The sequence below is a fragment of the Oncorhynchus nerka genome, linkage group LG17 (assembly GCF_034236695.1).
Source record: "Oncorhynchus nerka isolate Pitt River linkage group LG17, Oner_Uvic_2.0, whole genome shotgun sequence".
Lineage (NCBI taxonomy): Eukaryota > Metazoa > Chordata > Actinopteri > Salmoniformes > Salmonidae > Oncorhynchus > Oncorhynchus nerka.
Window position 1 is genome coordinate 10,711,948 of NC_088412.1, and position 22,120 is coordinate 10,734,067.

At 48.1% G+C, this 22,120-nt stretch overlaps 1 protein-coding gene across 1 annotated transcript in view; it reads right to left on the reverse strand.

Annotated features, from left to right (window-relative positions):
* Positions 1-22,110, reverse strand: part of cep152 (centrosomal protein 152) — a 52,047-nt gene extending 29,937 nt beyond the window's left edge. The window contains exons 1-11 of the mRNA XM_065002956.1: positions 21,738-22,110; positions 21,380-21,495; positions 7,500-7,609; positions 6,697-6,769; positions 6,389-6,550; positions 5,894-6,121; positions 4,278-4,434; positions 3,954-4,094; positions 3,494-3,633; positions 1,124-1,324; positions 665-812 (exon numbers count right to left, since the gene is read on the reverse strand). Of these exons, the coding sequence (XP_064859028.1) occupies positions 665-812; positions 1,124-1,324; positions 3,494-3,633; positions 3,954-4,094; positions 4,278-4,434; positions 5,894-6,121; positions 6,389-6,550; positions 6,697-6,769; positions 7,500-7,609; positions 21,380-21,466 (1,447 nt within the window). The 5' untranslated portion in view covers positions 21,467-21,495; positions 21,738-22,110. The remainder of the gene's footprint in view (positions 1-664; positions 813-1,123; positions 1,325-3,493; positions 3,634-3,953; positions 4,095-4,277; positions 4,435-5,893; positions 6,122-6,388; positions 6,551-6,696; positions 6,770-7,499; positions 7,610-21,379; positions 21,496-21,737) is intronic.
* Between the last annotated feature and the right edge of the window lie 10 nt (positions 22,111-22,120).

Here is a 22,120-nt window from a genome sequence, read left to right on the forward strand (position 1 = left end):
CAAACAGGTGGTGGACAGACAGGGGGCGTCGACAAACAGGTGGTGGACAGAGGGGGCGTCGACAAACAGGTGGTGGACAGAGGGGGCGTCGACAAACAGGTGGTGGACAGAGGGGGCGTCGACAAACAGGTGGTGGACAGAGGGGGCGTCGACAAACAGGTGGTGGACAGAGGGGGCGTCGACAAACAGGTGGTGGACAGAGGGGCGTGGTGGACAGACAAACAGGTGGTGGACAGAGGGGGCGTCGACAAACAGGTGGTGGACAGAGGGGGCGTGGACAAACAGGTGGTGGACAGAGGGGGCGTCGACAAACAGGTGGAGGACAGAGGGGGCGTCGAAAACAGGTGGTGGAAACAGGTGGTGGACAGAGGGGGCTTGGACAAACAGGTGGTGGACAGAGGGGGCTTGGACAAACAGGTGGTGGACAGAGGGGGCTTGGACAAACAGGTGGAGGACAGAGGGGAGGACGAGGGGGCGACAAACAGGTGGAGGACAGAGGGGGCGTCGACAAACAGGTGGTGGACAGAGGGGGCGTCGACAAACAGGTGGTGGACAGAGGGGGCGTCGACAAACAGGTGGTGGACAGAGGGAGCTTCAACAAACAAGTTGTGGACATCAACAAGCATTTCCCAAGGTGGTGACACAGACGGACACAGACACACACCAGTCTGTAGCAGTTTGGCACACTGCTGCTGGCTCTCCTGTAGGCGCTGTGTGAGAGTGTTGATGACTCCTGCTCTCTCCACCTGCTCCTCCTCTCTCCGTCTGTCCTGCTGCCTCACCTGATCACGCAGACCCTGGACCACCTCCGCCTGGATGATACCACAGCCACTGAAGTGGTTAGTCCGGGATTCACCGACAGCAATGTGACAACTCTTAGGTTCACAGTCTATCGTCACCCGAGATTACCCAGGACCAATACAGCAAATTTCACCACCGATTATTTTAAAGCCTTCGGTTATAATAGATTCATTACATTGTCATAAGCATGTATGAACCTCTTACAATATCTCATTAGCTCAAGATAATCCAAATAATCAAGTGTGATACCAAAGAACAAACGCTAAGTGATCATGTTTACTGGTTAATATGGAGGTCAACATCAATTCCACTGGGTCCTGACCTGTTCTTCCAGGGCCTGATCGCAGGTGTCCAGTCTCTGCTGTAACACCAGCAGCTTGGCGTCGTGCTGCTCTCTGACCACGGTTAGGTCTCTGTCGTGTTGCTCTCGGAGTCTCGACAGACTGTCTGACCGACACAGTTCTGTCATCTGCTGCTGCATGCTGTCCACCGCTGCCTCCGCCACACGCTGCTTCTTGGTGTTCTGGAGGGAGATAGACACACACACACACACACACACACACACACACACACACACAGACACACAGAGAGACACAGACACAGAGACACACACAGACACACACACAGACACAGAGACACACACACACAGACACACACACAGACAGACACACACACACACAGACAGACACACACACACACAGACAGACACACACACACAGACAGACACACAGACACAGAGACACACACAGACACACACACAGACACAGACACAGAGACACACACACAGAGACACACACACACAGAGACACACACACACAGACACAGAGACAGACACACAGAGAGACACACAGAGACACAGACACACACGCAGACAGACACACAGACAGACACACAGACAGACACACACACAGACACAGACACACACACACACAGACACACACACAGACAGACACACACACACACACAAACACACAGACACACACAAACACACAGACACACACACACAGACACTTGTATTCCCGCAGGCTTATTCTCACCACCTCTCCCATAGTGTGCACTGCACACTCCCCATTGTGAATCTTGGGGGGCAACCATAGTGTCTATAACAGGGCTCTCCAAGCCTGTACCCGGAGAGCTACCCTCCTGTAGGTTCGGAGTCAAAACCTACAGGAGGGTGTCTCTACTGTAAGTGGCTATGGATAAGAGAGTCTGCTAAATGACTCACTACTGTAAGTGACTCTGGATAAGAGTCTGCTAAATGACTCACTACTGTAAGTGACTCTGGATAAGAGTCTGCTAAATGACTCACTACTGTAAGTGACTCTGGATAAGAGAGTCTGCTAAATGACTCACTGCTGTAAGTGACTCTGGATAAGAGAGTCTGCTAAATGACTCACTACTGTTAGTGGCTCTGGATAAGAGAGTCTGCTAAATGACTCTACTGTAAGTGACTCTTGATAAGACTCACTACTGTAAGTGACTCTGGATAAGAGTCTGCTAAATGACTCACTACTGTAAGAGAGTCTGCTAAATGACTCACTACTGTTAGTGGCTCTGGATAAGAGAGTCTGCTAAATGACTCACTACTGTAAGTGACTCTGGGTAAGAAAGTCTGCTAAATGACTCACTACTGTTAGTGGCTCTGGATAAGAGAGTCTGCTAAATGACTCACTACTGTAAGTGATTCTGGATAAGAGCGTCTGCTAAATGACTAAAATGAATATAAAATAGGGTAGGCCGACTCATTAGGTTGTTAAGAAATTAAAATAAATGTTTATTCACATCATGTTTCTTTTGACTTTGCCTAAAATTAATAAAACGATTTATGGTGATGGTGTAGACTATATTACATGGATTTATTAGACTTTTTCAAATGTAGATGTCAGTGGGCTTGTAGGCTGTGTGTGGAGGCCTGTAGATGCTAAATGTGTTTGTTAATTAACGGTCAATTACCATGAGACCAGGACAATAACCGGCTGACAAAATGTCATGACAGCCACAGCCCTCGATACAACTTTCTAATCCAACTGACTAGAAATTGAATACAGGTCTCCCATCAACAACCCAGGTGTAAATCCAACCCAGGTGTAATCCAACCCAGGTGTAATCCAACCCAGGTGTAAATCCAACCCGGGTGTAAATCCAACCCAGGTGTAATCCAACCCAGGTGTAAATCCAACCCAGGTGTAAATGCAACCCAGGTGTAATCCAACCCAGGTGTAAATCCAACCCAGGTGTAAATCCAACCCAGGTGTAAATCCAACCCAGGTGTAAATGCAACCCAGGTGTAAATGCAACCCAGGTGTAAATGCAACCCAGGTGTAAATGCAACCCAGGTGTAAATGCAACCCAGGTGTAAATGCAACCCAGGTGTAATCCAACCCAGGTGTAAATGCAACCATTTAACATTTACATTACATTTAAGTCATTTAGCAGACGCTCTTATCCAGAGCGACTTACAAATTGGTGCATTCACCTTATGACATCCAGTGGAGCAGCCACTTTACAATAGTGCATCTAAATCTTTTAAGGGGGGTGAGAAGGAGGTGTAAATCCAACCCAGGTGTAAATCCAACCCAGGTGTAAATGCAACCCAGGTGTAAATGCAACCCAGGTGTAAATGCAACCCAGGTGTAAATGCAACCCAAAATACATTATCGTCATGGTAACATCAACAGACAATCAACCGTACCTCATGATCTCGGTCAGTAAGAGCCTGAACCTGCAGCTCCAGAGACGTAACGCTAGTCTGCAGCAACACCTCTCTCTCCTTGGCCTCCTCCATCACTCTGCAGGACTCCTTCAGACTCACAGCCAGACCCTCCTTCTCATCTGGGAGGAGAGGGGGGGGAACAGGAGAGAGAAACATCTAGGTATTCAGGTGTGACAGAGTGCATTCAGTTCTGCCATGAGACGGCCTGGAGCTCACAACCTTCCACAACAAAACACACCGTTCGTAGCCATCCCCTCTTAGCCAACAGAGCAAGAGACTCCGTTGAGCGTCGGTTGTCTATTAGAATTCAGATCTAAGGAAAACATGTTACGGGTGAGTTTTCACTGCCACTACACATGCTCGTGACAGTTCATGAAGTGGGTCAGTAGACTGAGCTAACTAGGTAGCATGCTAGCATCTGGTTTCAGTGTCCACACACCTCTCATGATGGCAAACTGATGCTCCAAGTATCTCATATTGCGTCTTGAATCCTCCAGTTTCTGCTCCAGGTCTTCGATCTGTCTCAGCTGGGCCTTGTTGAGGATCTGGAGTTGGGCTAGCTGCTGAGTGTCTGCAGTACCTGGGACACACGCAACAACAATTAATCTCCTATCTTATCAATAAACAACAACAGAACAGGTCAAATTTTCCATACATCCTAGTAAAATATCAGAAAAAAAAAGAAAAGGAATGTCATGTAATTCTTTGGCCAACTTTGTCAAAGATCATGAATATCCAACCAAGACAATGTGAAAAGACTTACTCTGTGCCGAGTCCAGGAAGTCTCTCTGCAGCTGGTCATAGTGGTCGTCAAGCTGCTGGTGGGGGACCTCGGAGTTGAACATCTTGGGCTGAATGGCAGGCTGGTAGGGGTTGTAGTTGGCCTTATAACGGTCTCCTGATCCCACACTGTCAAACTTCTACAGGAAGACAACAGAACAACAGTGAGACAATAAATCAATTTGATCAGCCCAGAGACTAACGCATTTCAATGCATTAATACTAGTAACATGATTCTAACTTTGTTAAATGCCACATTTCATGCAGTCACATTACTGCCCTTAAAAACATTTGTTTTATTTTTTATATATAAAATAATTTGACTCGTCAAAATCTTGTTGAATAGTTCCAATAGAAGTCCAATGTTTTACAAAATATGGCAGCCGATACTGGATAAATGGTCTAGTCCCGCTTCATAACAGCTTTAAGCACCAACTGTCAGAGCAGCTCACAGATTACTGCACCTGTACATAGCCCATCCATAATTTAGCCCAAACAACTACCTCTTTCCCAACTGTATTTAATTAATTTATTTATTTTGCTCCTTTGCACCCCATTATTTGTATTTCTACTTTGCACATTCTTCCACTGCAAAACTACCATTCCAGTGTTTTACTTGCTATATTGTATTTACTTCGCCACCATGGCCTTTTTTGGCCTTTACCTCCCTTATCTCACCTCATTTGCTCACATCGTATATAGACTTGTTTCTACTGTATTATTGACTGTATGTTTGTTTTACTCCATGTGTAACTCTGTGTCGTTGTATCTGTCGAACTGCTTTGCTTTATCTTGGCCAGGTCGCAATTGTAAATGAGAACTTGTTCTCAACTTGCCTACCTGGTTAAATAAAGGTGTTCTCAACTTGTCTACCTGGTTAAATGAAGGTGAAATAAAAAATAACTGGGTTGACGATCTGCTGCTACTCTGGGCTGCAATGCTGCTACTCTGGGCTGCAATGCTGCTACTCTGGGCTGCAATGCTGCTACTCTGGGCTGCAATGCTGCTACTCTGGGCTGCAATGCTGCTACTCTGGGCTGCAATGCTGCTACTCTGGGCTGCAATGCTGCTACTCTGGGCTGCAATGCTGCTGCTGCTACTCTGGGCTGCAATGCTGCTGCTGCTACTCTGGGCTGCAATGCTGCTACTCTGGGCTGCAATGCTGCTACTCTGGGCTGTAATGCTGCTACTCTGGGCTGTAATGCTGCTACACTGGGCTGTAATGCTGCTACACTGGGCTGTAATGCTGCTACTCTGGGCTGCAATGCTGCTACTCTGGGCTGTAATGCTGCTACTCTGGGCTGTAATGCTGCTACTCTGGGCTGTAATGCTGCTACACTGGGCTGTAATGCTGCTACTCTGCTTGTAATGACTATATGCTTTCTTCTTATACATAGTTTTACTTTGTGTATGTGTGAGTTAAGTTTTGTTTTGTCCTCTAAATTGGCCATCCCATTCAACAGTACAATGAATGTCATTGTTAGTATTGCTGTCTTTTTTATTAGATTTTTATTGGAAAATAATAAACATATTATAAAAAATTTAAAAATCTTGTTGAAGTAAAAAAATAAAATAATAATCAAGTATGACCCCACTCACTTGGACATGTTTCCTGCTGTTCTGATCCTCACCAGCGTAGTTCTGTTCGTCCTCATGGCCCCCCACTACTCTCTGGTACTCCACCCCAGGGAGAACAGCCCCACGTGGGTACAGCTCATCTCCATACACCCCTTCCTCCGTGGAGAAATCAGGGCCGGCTGCTGCAGACTGCTCAGTACCTACGCTGGTGTATGTGCAACCCTCACCATGGCCATAGTGCTGCTCTTCCTGTTTGGAGAGGACATGAAGGTGTTTGTTGTTTTTAACCCCGCGTGACTTCAGTTGCAACTAAAATATCATAAAGGGCTGCATTTGAAGAGAATAGATATGTCTCTGGCTCATAATTAAAAACCTTGGGGCTGGTTTCCCAGACACAGATTAAGCCTAAGAAACATTTCCAAAGGAGATGAACATCCCTCGAAACATCCTTTTAGTTCAGGACTCGTTTTGGTGATTTATTAGGGCATTTCAAGTTTTTTTTAAAACATGACGTACATGCTGGTACTCAGTCAGTCCTTGCTGGCTCCAGGCCTGGGGGTGACCCTGTTGGGGGAGACTGGCATGGTTGGCATGGCCGTTGATCTGCCCAACGACAGCAGCCTCCTCGTAGGGGTACTCTTCATGGTAGGAGCCGTGGTCATAGTCCTTCTCATAGTTCTGCAAAGGACAGTATTGGTTTCCCTTTAAAATATATGTTGGAAATAACACGTCCCTGGATATTACACTTAACACAAGACCTCGATATGAACCCATGACACACATTCATCACTGACAAGGAAAGTATTGTTTGTTGAAATGCTTACTTCTTCACGTGAGGCAGGTGTTTGGTGATCGGACCATTCAGTTTGTTGGTGAGTCCACGTAGGCTGTTGTGATCTGAGAAATCAATACAAAAAAATAAGTCCTACTAAAAAGGTGTATGGAATGATGATCAATACAAACGTACAACTCATCTGATTAAACTATTTATTGTTTGAGAAGGACAGAACATTTGAATAACTTGTGAATAATTTGTGTTCTGCATTATCCCATGATGGCTATTAGCCTAAATGTACCAACATTCAGACGTGTGACCTACTGGGCAACGCCACCTAGCAGGCAATGCCACAGGCTGGTGCATTACATTACATTTAATGTAATGTCACCATGTGTGTGAGTACAAATCCAGACCACACTTCCACTCCCCCTCTGCTGCTACTACTACTTTTCTCCCTCTGCTACTACTACTTTTCTCCCTCTGCTGCTCTCCCTCTGCTGCTGCTACTACTACTTTTCTCCCTCTGCTGCTGCTGCTGCTGCTCTCCCTCTGCTGCTCTCCCTCTGCTGCTGCTGCTGCTGCTCTCCCTCTGCTGCTGCTGCTGCTGCTCTCCCTCTGCTGCTCTCCCTCTGCTGCTCTCCCTCTGCTGCTACTACTACTTTTCTCCCTCTGCTGCTGCTGCTGCTGCCTCCCTCTGCTGCTCTCCCTCTGCTGCTCTCCCTCTGCTGCTCTCCCTCTGCTGCTGCTACTTTTCTCCCTCTGCTGCTGCTACTTTTCTCCCTCTGCTGCTGCTACTTTTCTCCCTCTCTATTTCATCTCCGTCTCTGGCTGAAAAATAAATAACCTTACCTGTTCCGTGTGTCTGGGTTGCTGCAGGCAGAGCAGTCCAGCTCAGGAGAGGAGGAGTCTCTGCTGTCCTCCAGCATGTCATCGGGCAGGTCAGTGAGCAGCTTGTGGAGCTAGAGAAGAAGAAACAACACGTCATCGGGCAGGTCAGTGAGCAGCTTGTGGAGCTAGAGAAGAAGAAACAACACGTCATCGGGCAGGTCAGTGAGCAGCTTGTGGAGCTAGAGAAGAAGAACCAACACGTCATCGGGCAGGTCAGTGAGCAGCTTGTGGAGCTAGAGAAGAAGAAACAACACGTCATCGGGCAGGTCAGTGAGCAGCTTGTGGAGCTAGAGAAGAAGAAACAACACGTCATCGGGCAGGTCAGTGAGCAGCTTGTGGAGCTAGAGAAGAAGAAACAACACGTCATCAGGCAGGTCAGTGAGCAGCTTGTGGAGCTAGAGAAGAAGAAACAACACGTCATCAGGCAGGTCAGTGAGCAGCTTGTGGAGCTAGAGAAGAAGAAACAACACGTCATCAGGCAGGTCAGTGAGCAGCTTGTGGAGCTAGAGAAGAAGAAACAACACGTCATCAGGCAGGTCAGTGAGCAGCTTGTGGAGCTAGAGAAGAAGAAACAACACGTCATCAGGCAGGTCAGTGAGCAGCTTGTGGAGCTAGAGAAGAAGAAACACAACAAGTGGACTCACTGTGCGGTAGTTACCTTGGTTACTGAGTTATACAATGACACAGTCTAGGAAAACAGTGGGGGCAACCGCTCAAATAGTTCAACGAATTCCCTCAGCCAGGAGTTATAGAAAAACTGGAGAATGTTCACAGGACTGCTTAAAAGATAGGTATTTATTTCTAAACAAACAAATACCCATTTTTAAAGTGCATCTTTCCTCCAAAATCCAACATGTGAAAATCATTATTCCATTTTCACTGTAGTCATTTCTGATATGACACAAACTGCATGAAGCAAATAACCTCCAGCGCTGAGGACAAACAAGCCAACGCTGAGGGACAACAAGCCAGCGCTGAGGGACAAACAAGCCAGCGTTTTGAGGGAAAACAAGCCAGCGTTGAGGGACAAACAAGCCAGCGTTGAGGGACAAACAAGCCAGCGTTGAGGGACAAACAAGCCAGCGTTGAGGGACAAACAAGCCAGCGTTGAGGGACAAACAAGCCAGCGTTGATGGACAAACAAGCCAGCAAGCCAGCGTTGATGGACAAACAAGCCAGCGTAGATGGACAAACAAGCCAGCGTTGAGGGACAAACAAGCCAGCGTAGAGGGACAAACAAGCCAGCGTAGAGGGACAAAACAAGCCAGCGTAGAGGGACAAACAAGCCAGCGTTGAGGACAAACAAGCCAGCGTTGAGGACAAACAAGCCAGCGTTGAGGACAAACAAGCCAGCGTTGAGGGGGAAAACAAGCCAGCGTTGAGGGACAAACAAGCCAGCGTTGAGGGACAAACAAGCCAGCGTTGAGGACAAACAAGCCAGCGTTGAGGACAAACAAGCCAGCGTTGAGGACAAACAAGCCAGATCTGAGGGACAAACAAGCCAGCGTTGAGGGGGAAAACAAGCCAGCGTTGAGGGACAAACTAGCCAGCGTTGAGGGACAAACTAGCCAGGGTTGAGGGACAAACTAGCCAGCGTTGAGGGACAACAAGCCAGCGTTGAGGGACAACAAGCCAGCGCTGAGGGAAAACAAGCCAGCGCTGAGGGAAAACAAGCCAGCGATGAGGACAAACAAGCCAGCGCTGAGGACAAACAAGCCAGCGTTGAGGACAAACAAGCCAGCGCTGAGGACAAACAAGCCAGCGTTGATGGACAAACAAGCCAGCGTTGAGGGACAAACAAGCCAGCGTAGAGGGACAAACAAGCCAGCGTAGAGGGACAAACAAGCCAGCGTAGAGGGACAAACAAGCCAGCGTAGAGGGACAAAACAAGCCAGCGTTGAGGACAAACAAGCCAGCGTTGAGGACAAACAAGCCAACGTTGAGGACAAACAAGCCAGCGTTGAGGACAAACAAGCCAGCGTTGAGGGGGAAAACAAGCCAGCGTTGAGGGACAAACAAGCCAGCGTTGAGGGACAAACAAGCCAGCGTTGAGGACAAACAAGCCAGCGTTGAGGACAAACAAGCCAGATCTGAGGGACAAACAAGCCAGCGTTGAGGGGGAAAACAAGCCAGCGTTGAGGGACAAACTAGCCAGCGTTGAGGGACAAACTAGCCAGCGTTGAGGGACAACAAGCCAGCATTGAGGGACAACAAGCCAGCGCTGAGGGAAAACAAGCCAGCGCTGAGGGAAAACAAGCCAGCGTTGAGGGGGAAAACAAGCCAGCGTTGAGGGGGAAAACAAGCCAGCGTTGAGGGGGAAAACAAGCCAGCGTTGAGGGACAAACAAGCCAGCGTTGAGGGACAAACAAGCCAGCGTTGAGGACAAACAAGCCAGCGTTGAGGACAAACAAGCCAGATCTGAGGGACAAACAAGCCAGCGTTGAGGGGGAAAACAAGCCAGCGTTGAGGGACAAACTAGCCAGCGTTGAGGGACAAACTAGCCAGGGTTGAGGGACAAACTAGCCAGCGTTGAGGGACAACAAGCCAGCGTTGAGGGACAACAAGCCAGCGCTGAGGGAAAACAAGCCAGCGCTGAGGGAAAACAAGCCAGCGATGAGGACAAACAAGCCAGCGCTGAGGACAAACAAGCCAGCGTTGAGGACAAACAAGCCAGCGCTGAGGACAAACAAGCCAGCGCTGAGGACAAACAAGCCAGCGCTGAGGACAAACAAGCCAGCGTTGATGGACAAACAAGCCAGCGTAGAGGGACAAACAAGCCAGCGTAGAGGGACAAACAAGCCAGCGTAGAGGGACAAACAAGCCAGCGTAGAGGGACAAACAAGCCAGCGTAGAGGGACAAAACAAGCCAGCGTAGAGGGACAAACAAGCCAGCGTTGAGGACAAACAAGCCAGCGTTGAGGACAAACAAGCCAGCGTTGAGGACAAACAAGCCAGCGTTGAGGACAAACAAGCCAGCGTTGAGGACAAACAAGCCAGCGTTGAGGGGGAAAACAAGCCAGCGTTGAGGGACAAACAAGCCAGCGTTGAGGGACAAACAAGCCAGCGTTGAGGGACAAACAAGCCAGCGTTGAGGACAAACAAGCCAGATCTGAGGGACAAACAAGCCAGCGTTGAGGGGGAAAACAAGCCAGCGTTGAGGGACAAACTAGCCAGCGTTGAGGGACAAACTAGCCAGCGTTGAGGGACAACAAGCCAGCGTTGAGGGACAACAAGCCAGCGTTGAGGGACAACAAGCCAGCGCTGAGGGAAAACAAGCCAGCGCTGAGGACAAACAAGCCAGCGCTGAGGACAAACAAGCCAGCGCTGAGGACAAACAAGCCAGCGCTGAGGACAAACAAGCCAGCGCTGAGGACAAACAAGCCAGCGTTTTGAGGACAAACAAGCCAGCGTTTTGAGGACAAACAAGCCAGCGTTTTGAGGGAAAACAAGCCAGCGTTTTGAGGGAAAACAAGCCAGCGTTTTGAGGGAAAACAAGCCAGCGCTTTGAGGGAAAACAAGCCAGCGCTGAGGACTGCCAGCGCTGAGGACAAACAAGCCAGCGCTGAGGACAAACAAGCCAGCGCTGAGGACAAACAAGCCAGCGTTTTGATGGAAAACAAGCCAGCGTTTTGATGGAAAACAAGCCAGCGTTTTGAGGGAAAACAAGCCAGCGTTTTGAGGGAAAACAAGCCAGCGTTTTGAGGGAAAACAAGCCAGCGTTAAGCCAGCGTTTTGAGGGAAAACAAGCCAGCGTTTTGAGGGAAAACAAGCCAGCGTTTTGAGGGAAAACAAGCCAGCGTTTTGAGGGAAAACAAGCCAGCGTTTTGAGGGACAACAAGCCAGCGTTGAGGGGGACAACAAGCCAGCGTTGAGGGTTAAACAAGCCAGCGTTGAGGGGGACAACAAGCCAGCGCTGAGGGACAAACAAGCCAGCGCTGAGGGACAAACAAGCCAGCGCAGAGGGACAAACAAGCCAGCGCAGAGGGACAAACAAGCCAGCGCAGAGGGACAAACAAGCCAGCGCAGAGGGACAAACAAGCCAGCGCTGAGGGACAAACAAGCCAACGCAGAGGGACAAACAAGCCAGCGCAGAGGGACAAACAAGCCAGCGCAGAGGGACAAACAAGCCAGCGCAGAGGGACAACAAGCCAGCGTTGAGGGGGACAACAAGCCAGCGTTGAGGACAAACAAGCCAGCGTTGAGGACAAACAAGCCAGCGTTGAGGACAAACAAGCCAGCGTTGAGGACAAACAAGCCAGCGTTGAGGACAAACAAGCCAGCGTTGAGGGACAAACAAGCCAGCGTAGAGGGACAAACTAGCCAGCGTTGAGGGACAAACTAGCCAGCGTTGAGGGACAAACTAGCCAGCGTTGAGGACAAACAAGCCAGCGTTGAGGACAAACAAGCCAGCGTTGAGGGACAAACAAGCCAGCGTTGAGGACAAACAAGCCAGCGTTGAGGACAAACAAGCCAGCGTTGAGGACAAACAAGCCAGCGTTGAGGGGGACAACAAGCCAGCGTTGAGGACAAACAAGCCAGCGTTGAGGACAAACAAGCCAGCGTTGAGGACAAACAAGCCAGCGTTGAGGACAAACAAGCCAACGTTGAGGACAAACAAGCCAGCGTTGAGGACAAACAAGCCAGCCAAGCCAGCGTTGAGGGACAAACAAGCCAGCGTTGAGGGACAAACAAGCCAGCGTTGAGGACAAACAAGCCAGCGTTGAGGACAAACAAGCCAGATCTGAGGGACAAACAAGCCAGCGTTGAGGGGGAAAACAAGCAAACTAGCCAGCGTTGAGGGACAAACTAGAGGGAGGACAAACAAGCCAGCGTTGAGGACAAACAAGCCAGCGTTGAGGACAAACAAGCCAGCGTTGAGGACAAACAAGCCAGCGTTGAGGACAAACAAGCCAACGTTGAGGACAAACAAGCCAGCGTTGAGGACAAACAAGCCAGCGTTGAGGGGGAAAACAAGCCAGCGTTGAGGGACAAACAAGCCAGCGTTGAGGACAAACAAGCCAGCGTTGAGGGACAAACAAGCCAGCGTTGAGGACAAACAAGCCAGATCTGAGGGACAAACAAGCCAGCGTTGAGGGGGAAAACAAGCCAGCGTTGAGGGACAAACTAGCCAGCGTTGAGGGACAAACTAGCCAGCGTTGAGGGACAACAAGCCAGCGTTGAGGGACAACAAGCCAGCGTTGAGGGACAACAAGCCAGCGCTGAGGGAAAACAAGCCAGCGCTGAGGACAAACAAGCCAGCGCTGAGGACAAACAAGCCAGCGCTGAGGACAAACAAGCCAGCGCTGAGGACAAACAAGCCAGCGCTGAGGACAAACAAGCCAGCGTTTTGAGGACAAACAAGCCAGCGTTTTGAGGACAAACAAGCCAGCGTTTTGAGGGAAAACAAGCCAGCGTTTTGAGGGAAAACAAGCCAGCGTTTTGAGGGAAAACAAGCCAGCGCTTTGAGGGAAAACAAGCCAGCGCTGAGGACAAACAAGCCAGCGCTGAGGACAAACAAGCCAGCGCTGAGGACAAACAAGCCAGCGTTTTGATGGAAAACAAGCCAGCGTTTTGATGGAAAACAAGCCAGCGTTTTGATGGAAAACAAGCCAGCGTTTTGAGGGAAAACAAGCCAGCGTTTTGAGGGAAAACAAGCCAGCGTTTTGAGGGAAAACAAGCCAGCGTTAAGCCAGCGTTTTGAGGGAAAACAAGCCAGCGTTTTGAGGGAAAACAAGCCAGCGTTTTGAGGGAAAACAAGCCAGCGTTTTGAGGGACAACAAGCCAGCGTTGAGGGGGACAACAAGCCAGCGTTGAGGGTTAAACAAGCCAGCGTTGAGGGGGACAACAAGCCAGCGCTGAGGGACAAACAAGCCAGCGCTGAGGGACAAACAAGCCAGCGCAGAGGGACAAACAAGCCAGCGCAGAGGGACAAACAAGCCAGCGCAGAGGGACAAACAAGCCAGCGCAGAGGGACAAACAAGCCAGCGCAGAGGGACAAACAAGCCAGCGCAGAGGGACAAACAAGCCAGCGCTGAGGGACAAACAAGCCAACGCAGAGGGACAAACAAGCCAGCGCAGAGGGACAAACAAGCCAGCGCAGAGGGACAAACAAGCCAGCGCAGAGGGACAACAAGCCAGCGTTGAGGGGGACAACAAGCCAGCGTTGAGGACAAACAAGCCAGCGTTGAGGACAAACAAGCCAGCGTTGAGGACAAACAAGCCAGCGTTGAGGACAAACAAGCCAGCGTGAGGGACAAACAAGCCAGCGTTGAGGGACAAACAAGCCAGCGTTGAGGACAAACAAGCCAGCGTTTTGAGGGACAAACAAGCGTTGAGGACAAACAAGCCAGCGTTGAGGACAAACAAGCCAGCGTTGAGGACAAACAAGCCAGCGTTGAGGACAAACAAGCCAGCGTTGAGGACAAACAAGCCAGCGTTGAGGACAAACAAGCCAGCGTTGAGGACAAACAAGCCAGCGTTGAGGAAAACAAGCCAGCGTTGAGGACAAACAAGCCAGCGTTGAGGACAAACAAGCCAGCGTTGAGGACAAACAAACAAGCCAGCGTTGAGGACAAACAACAAACAAGCCAGCGTTTTGAGGGACAAACAAGCCAGCGTTGAGGGACAAACAAGCCAGCGTTGAGGACAAACAAGCCAGCGTTGAGGGCCAGATCTGAAAAACAAGCCAGCGTTGAGGGGGAAAACAAGCCAGCGTTGAGGGACAAACAAGCCAGCGTTGAGGGACAAACTAGCCAGCGTTGAGGGACAACAAGCCAGCATTGAGGGACAACAAGCCAGCGCTGAGGGAAAACAAGCCAGCGCTGAGGGAAAACAAGCCAGCGTTGAGGGGAAAACAAGCCAGCGTTGAGGGGGAAAACAAGCCAGCGTTGAGGGGAAAACAAGCAAGGGACAAACAAGCCAGCGTTGAGGGACAAACAAGCCAGCGTTGAGGACAAACAAAGCCAGCGTTGAGGACAAACAAGCCAGATCTGAGGGACAAACAAGCCAGCGTTGAGGGGGAAAACAAGCCAGCGTTGAGGGACAAACTAGCCAGCGTTGAGGGACAAACAAGGGTTGAGGGACAAACAGCCAGCGTTGAGGGACAACAAGCCAGCGTTGAGGGACAACAAGCCAGCGCTGAGGGAAAACAAGCCAGCGCTGAGGGAAAACAAGCCAGCGATGAGGACAAACAAGCCAGCGCTGAGGACAAACAAGCCAGCGTTGAGGACAAACAAGCCAGCGCTGAGGACAAACAAGCCAGCGCTGAGGACAAACAAGCCAGCGCTGAGGACAAACAAGCCAGCGTTGATGGACAAACAAGCCAGCGTAGAGGGACAAACAAGCCAGCGTAGAGGGACAAACAAGCCAGCGTAGAGGGACAAACAAGCAAACAAGCGCGTAGAGGGACAAAACAAGCCAGCGTAGAGGGACAAAACAAGCCAGCGTAGAGGGACAAACAAGCCAGCGTTGAGGACAAACAAGCCAGCGTTGAGGACAAACAAGCCAGCGTTGAGGACAAACAAGCCAGCGTTGAGGACAAACAAGCCAGCGTTGAGGGGGAAAACAAGCCAGCGTTGAGGGACAAACAAGCCAGCGTTGAGGGACAAACAAGCCAGCGTTGAGGGACAAACAAGCCAGCGTTGAGGACAAACAAGCCAGATCTGAGGGACAAACAAGCCAGCGTTGAGGGGACAAGCCACGTTGAGGGACAAACTAGCCAGCGTTGAGGGACAAACTAGCCAGCGTTGAGGACAAACAAGCCAGCGTTGAGGGACAAAAGCAGCGTTGAGGGACCAAGCCAGCGCTGAGGGAAAACAAGCCAGCGCTGAGGACAAACAAGCCAGCGCTGAGGACAAACAAGCCAGCGCTGAGGACAAACAAGCCAGCGCTGAGGACAAACAAGCCAGCGCTGAGGACAAACAAGCCAGCGTTTGAGGACAAACAAGCCAGCGTTGAGGACAAACAAGCCAGCGTTTTGAGGACAAACAAGCCAGCGTTTTGAGGGAAAACAAGCCAGCGTTTTGAGGAAAAACAAGCCAGCGTTGAGGGACAAACAAGCCAGCGCTGAGGACAAACAAGCCAGCGTTGAGGACAAACAAGCCAGCGTTTTGAGGAAAACAAGCCACAAAAACAAGCCAGCGTTGATGGAAAACAAGACAAAAACAAGCCAGCGTTTGAGGAAAACAAGCCAGCGTTTGAGGAAAACAAGCCAGCGTTGAGGAGGGAAAACAAGCCAGCGTTGAGGAAAACAAACAAAAACAAGCAGCGTTGAGGACAAACAAGCCAGCGTTTTGAGGACAAAAGCAGCCAGCGTTGAGGGTTAAACAAGCCAGCGTTGAGGGGGACAACAGCGTTGAGGGACAAACAAGCCAGCGCTGAGGGACAAACAAGCCAGCGCAGAGGGACAAACAAGCCAGCGCAGAGGGACAAACAAGCCAGCGTTGAGGGACAAACAAGCCAGCGCAGAGGGACAAACAAGCCAGCGTTGAGGGGACAAACAAGCCAGCGTTGAGGGACAAACAAGCCAGCGTTGAGGGACAAAAACAAGCCAGCGTTGAGGACAAACAAGCCAGCGTAGAGGGACAAACTAGCCAGCGTTGAGGACAAACAAGCCAGCGTTGAGGACAAACAAGCCAGCGTTGAGGGACAAACAAGCCAGCGTAGAGGGACAAACAAGCCAGCGTTGAGGGACAAACTAGCCAGCGTTGAGGGACAAACTGAGGAGGACAAACAAGCAAGGACAAACAAGCCAGCGTTGAGGACAAACAAGCGCGTTGAGGACAAACAAGCCAGGTTGAGGACAAACAAGCCAGCGTTGACAAACAAGCCAGCGTTGAGGGCGTTGAGGGGACAACAAGCCAGCGTTGAGGGGGAAACAAGCCAGGAAACAAGCCAGCGTTGAGGGGACAACAAGCAAACAGCGACAAACAAGCCAGCGTTGAGGACAAACAAGCCAGCGTTGAGGACAAACAAGCCAGCGTTGAGGACAAACAAGCCAGCGTTGAGGACAAACTAGCCAGCGTTGAAACAAGCCAGGAGGACAAACAAGCCAGCGTTGAGGACAAACAAGCGTTGACAAACAAGCCAGCGTTGAGGGACAAACAAGCCAGCGTTGAGGGACAAAAGCCAGCGCAGGGGGACAAAAAGCCAGCGTTGAGGACAAACAAGCCAGCGTTGAGGACAAACTAGCCAGCGTTGAGGGACAAACAAGCCAGCGTTGAGGGGGACAACAAGCCAGCGTTGAGGGGGACAACAAGCCAGCGTTGAGGACAAACAAGCCAGCGTTGAGGACAAACAAGCCAGCGTTGAGGGACAAACAAGCCAGCGTTGAGGGACAAACAAGCCAGCGCTGAGGGAAAGCTTAGCTCCTCCTCACCTAATGTCCAACAGCAACTCTCCACTAAGTCAGGCGTCACGCCCAGGCGAACAGACTCCCACGACAGGTTTCCCTGACAGCCATCAACATAAATACACGTGCTCTACACTACCGAGAGCGACAGCCCTGAGTGAAGAGTAAGGCTGAAAACGCACCCTATTGCCTTTAGTTAACTTCCTTTCTGACCAGCCATGCTCAAATGTAATGCACTTACTATACAGGAAATAGGGTGACATTTCAGTAGACTGTAGCCTGAAGTAGCCTGAAGTAGACTGTAGCCTGAAGTAGCCTGTAGCCTGAAGTAGACTGTAGCCTGAAGTAGACTGCAGCCTGAAGTAGCCTGAAGTAGACTGCAGCCTGAAGTACCCTGCAGCCTGAAGTAGCCTGCAGCCTGAAGTAGCCTGCAGCCTGAAGTAGCCTGCAGCCTGAAGTAGCCTGCAGCCTGAAGTAGCCTGCAGCCTGAAGTAGCCTGAAGTAGCCTGAAGTAGACTGCAGCCTGAAGTAGACTGCAGCCTGAAGTAGACTGCAGCCTGAAGTAGCCTGAAGTAGACTGCAGCCTGAAGTAGCCTGAAGTAGACTGCAGCCTGAAGTAGCCTGAAGTAGACTGCAGCCTGAAGTAGCCTGAGTAAAGGGAACAGGGAAAGGCAGAGACAGCTACTTACTTCCCATAAGGACTGCTGGATGTTCCTCACATTTTCCACCGTGTCCTCAATCATAGGAGGCATATCCCCAACCAGAGCAGAACTCACTAAAATGTCCCACTTGGGGAGTTATCAACAGAAGTGAGGAAACGCATTAACTTCAGCTCCTGAGCCACATGATTCCAGTCTGGTGTCGCCACACAGAGGATCATTCTTGTGTGACGATGAAACATTCGAAGGCAATGCGGCCAGACATGTTCTAGGCTAGCCTTGTGTTCCCAGTCAGTCGGCTCTATTGTTGGTTCTCACACACATCATACAGCCTGGAGCAGACCCAACATTTTTCACATGACTGACTTTGCGCATAACAGCCTCCTGTACGTACAGCATACACGCAAAAATGTAGTCAGTTCTCTGTAGAATAAATCCAGTTTTTTTTAAACGCAATGTTAATCCAATGATAATCCAGTCAGGGTTTCAATAATCCAGCCATGCTTGATCTAGTCTGGTAAAATGCAACTCTAATGTTTTATAATCCATAGAGTGAGCGGTCTGGTATAGTCAAATCTAGTTGAAAGCAACCCTGCTCCAGCTTTACTCTACTGAGAGTGTGAGAGAGACAGACAGAGATATTATGATGTTTAACTTTTTTTTTAAAGAGAAAATACAGAGCAGAATTAGCTTCACTATGACAACAGGCTGAAAGCCTTTTACTGGCCAGCCTGGGTCAATAATATCCCAGCACAGCACAGGTAACAGGTTCAGGGTTGAACAGAGCAGATGGCTGAGAGGTGAGTAACACACCGAGCATGCCTACATCTGATTGGAGCAGGCAGTATGTTAGAAATACAAAGAAAACGCCAGGCTACATCCTAAAGGCTTACCCTCCTCAAGGTTCCCACTGTACCCTCCTCAAGGTTCCCACTGTACAGATACCCTCCTCAAGGTTCACACTGAACAGATACCCTCAAGGTTCACACTGAACAGATACCCTCAAGGTTCCCACTGAACAGATACCCTCCTCAAGGTTCCCACTGAACAGATACCCTCCTCAAGGTTCCCACTGACCCACTGTACAAAACAACTACTAAAGAGTGGGCAGTGTAACCATTCAGATCACATAGAAGATTTCTGCCTAAAAATACCACAATATTAGAGATGATGTCATGACACATTTGCCGGATGAGAAGACCGACCCAGACCCTCTTCGGTAAATCTGACCCAGACCCTCTTCGGTAAATCTGAAGAACATGTCTATCATAAAAATAAACTTTAAAATGAGACATTTCACTGTCTATGCTCAACCTTGACAAAGTCTGTGTTTTCCAAAGAAGCGTTTATTAACATCCCTTCAGATGAGCCCTGACTAACGTGGTTACTAAATATGCTGAATAAGTGCGTCGGCATAGCTACTGTTTTTTGGTGTCCACATCACTAAGAATCTATCATGGTCCACAGTACAGACACACACCAACACAGTCCTGAAGTGGGCACAACAACACCTCTTCCACACTCAGGAGACTGAAAAGATTTGGCAAGGCACTCAGATCCTCAAAGAAGTTCTACAGCTGCCCGACTTACAGAAAACGTTTGACCTCTGTCATTGCCAACAAAGTGTATATAACAAAGTATTGAGATAAACTTTTGTTGTTATTGACCAAATACTTATTTTCCACCATAATTTGCAAATAAATTCATTAAAAATCCTACAATGTTATTTTCTGGATTTTTTTATTTTGTCTGTCATAGTTGAAGTGTACCTATGATGAAAATTACAGGCCTCTCACCTTTTTAAGTGGGAGAACTTGCACAATTGGTGGCTGACTAAATACTTTTTTGCCCCACTGTGTGTGTGTGTGTGTGTGTGTGTGTGTGTGTGTGTGTGTGTGTGTGTGTGTATGTGTGTATATATATATATATATATATATATATATATATATATTTGTGATAATGACAATTACAACAATACTGAATGAACACTTTTATTTAAACTAATACATAAATAAAATCTATTTAGTCTCATAAATAATTAAACATGTTTTTTTTGGTTTAAATAACACAAAGACAGTGTTGGAGAAGTAAAAGTGCAATATGTGCCATGTAAAAAATCTAACGTTTAAGTTCCTTGCTCAGAACATGAGAACATATGAAAGCTGGTGGTTCCTCTTAACATGAGTCTTCAATATTCCCAGGTAAGAAGTTTTAGGTTGTAGTTATTATAGGAATATTTCTCCCTATACCATTTGTATTTCATATACCTTTGACTATTGAATGTTCTTATAGGCACTATAGTATTGCCAGCCTAATCTCGGGAGTTGAAAGGCTTGAATTCATAAACAGCACTGTGCTTCAAGTATTGCGAAGAGCTGCTGGCAAACGCAGGAAAGTGCTGTTTGAATGAATGCTTACGAGCCTGCTGCTGCCTATCACCGCTCAGTCAGACTGCTATATCAAATCATAGACTGAATTATAATATAATAAACACACAGAAATACGAGCCTTGGGTCATTAATATGGTCAAATCCGGAAACTAACATCTCGAAGACAAAACATTTATTCTCTCAGTGAAATATGGAACCGTTCTGTATTTTAACTAACGGATGGCATCCCTAAGTCTAATATTGCTGTTACATTGCACAACCTTCAATGTTATGTCATAATTATGTAAAATTAACCTTGTGGAGTGCAATGTAATCGATGCCCAAAAATGCAGATTGCCGATTGTTATGAAAACTTGAAACTCGGCCCTGCCGATTAATCGGTCGACCTCTAATTACTTGAACTCTGTGGAGCATTTATTTGGGCTGCAATTCCTGACATGCAGTTAACTCTAATGAACTTATCCTCTGCAGCAGAGTTAACTCTGGGTCTTCCTTTCCTGTGGCGGTCCTCATGAGAGCCAGTTTCATCATAGCGCTTGATGGTTTTTGCGACTGCACTTGAAACTTTCAAAGTTGTTAAAATTTTCCATATTGACCATGGACTGTTGTTTCTCTTCGCTTATTTGAGCTGTTCTTGCCATAATATGGACTTGGTATTTTACCAAATAGGGTTATCTTCTGTATAACAACCCTACCTTGTCACAACACAACTGATTGGCTCAAACGCATTAAGAAGGAAAGAAATTCCACAAATTAACAAGGCACATCTGTTAATTGAAACGCATTCCAGGTGACTACCTCATTAAGCTGGTTGAGAGAATGCCAAGAGCGTGCAATGCTGTCTTCAAGGCAAAAGGTGGCTACTTAGAAGAATCTCAAATAGAAAATATATTTAGATTTGTTTAACACTTTTTTTTGGTTACTACATGATTCCATGTGTCATTTCATAGTTTTGACTTCACTATTATTCTACAATGTAGTAAAAATGGAATAAGAGTTAGGTGTCCAAACTCTGTATACATTACCAGTCAAAGGTTTGGACACACCTACTCATTCCAAGGTTTCAGAGGAGTAGCAGCTACACTTCGATAAATAAGATCACCATGATCAAGAACAGATCAAATAAGGTTGACTGAATAATCTGCTTCCTACTCCAAGGATTCAATAATCTTAGCTAGACAAGGAAGTCTTGAAATGGGCCGATAATTATAAATATCACTACTATCCCCGCCCTTATGGAGTGGCAACACAAGAGCTGATGTCTACTATCTGCAAAAACACTCTGAATTGAGGTCACACTGAAACCATTGTCAGACAACATAATAGCAACACTGTTTCATAGGCACGTGATGCATGTCTGATCCACTACCCTAGCAACAAGCAAGTTTATCAACAACAAAAACAGTCTGTGTGTTAGAGAAAGAATGACAGAGTATTTCGTACCTCTTGCTCTCGGGCATAGTCCTCTGGGTCGTATTCCTCCTCTTCATGTTGAGTTTGCAGAGCAGCACTATCAAAGTCGATGGACATGATGATCAGTACTAATACTGATAGAAGACCTGAGAAAGCACAAGAGAGCGCAGATGTTCATGACGTGGCTGTGTATTTGATTGACAGTGAGGGCGGAGGGCTCACGCAAACCACACACCTCGTATCAGAAACATTGTCATTATGCCTTTAGTACGACTCAAAAACAACACCGAGCTAGCTAATGTTAGTCAATTAGTTAGCTGTAACGTTAGCTAGAAGAAACTGTTTGTTTGAAGAGTGATCAAAACAGTCAACTCACTAATCACCTTACCTTGTGATTTGAAGTACAAGTGGATATCCGATGATAAATGTTGTCAGCGAAGACCAAAATAAATAAATCAAATGTAAAACGTTACAAAACAGCAGATGCACATGATGCTGGGCAGTGAATGATCGGACTGGTTAGCTAACATTAGCTAGCTAACATAGCAACCATTTACCAGAAAACAAACAAAGCATCGAACGACTCGCATGACGGGCACAGCTAACTAATAACGTACTAGTCTGACAAGAGTACAGTTTCGTTAACAGTTGCTAATCAGAACAAAACGTCTGCGTATATATCATAAACAACTAAAGTTAGGTTTTCAATCTGTCTGGCTAATAATAGTAATGAACTTCCTGTGTTACGACTCCCCGCTCTGTTGAAAGCTC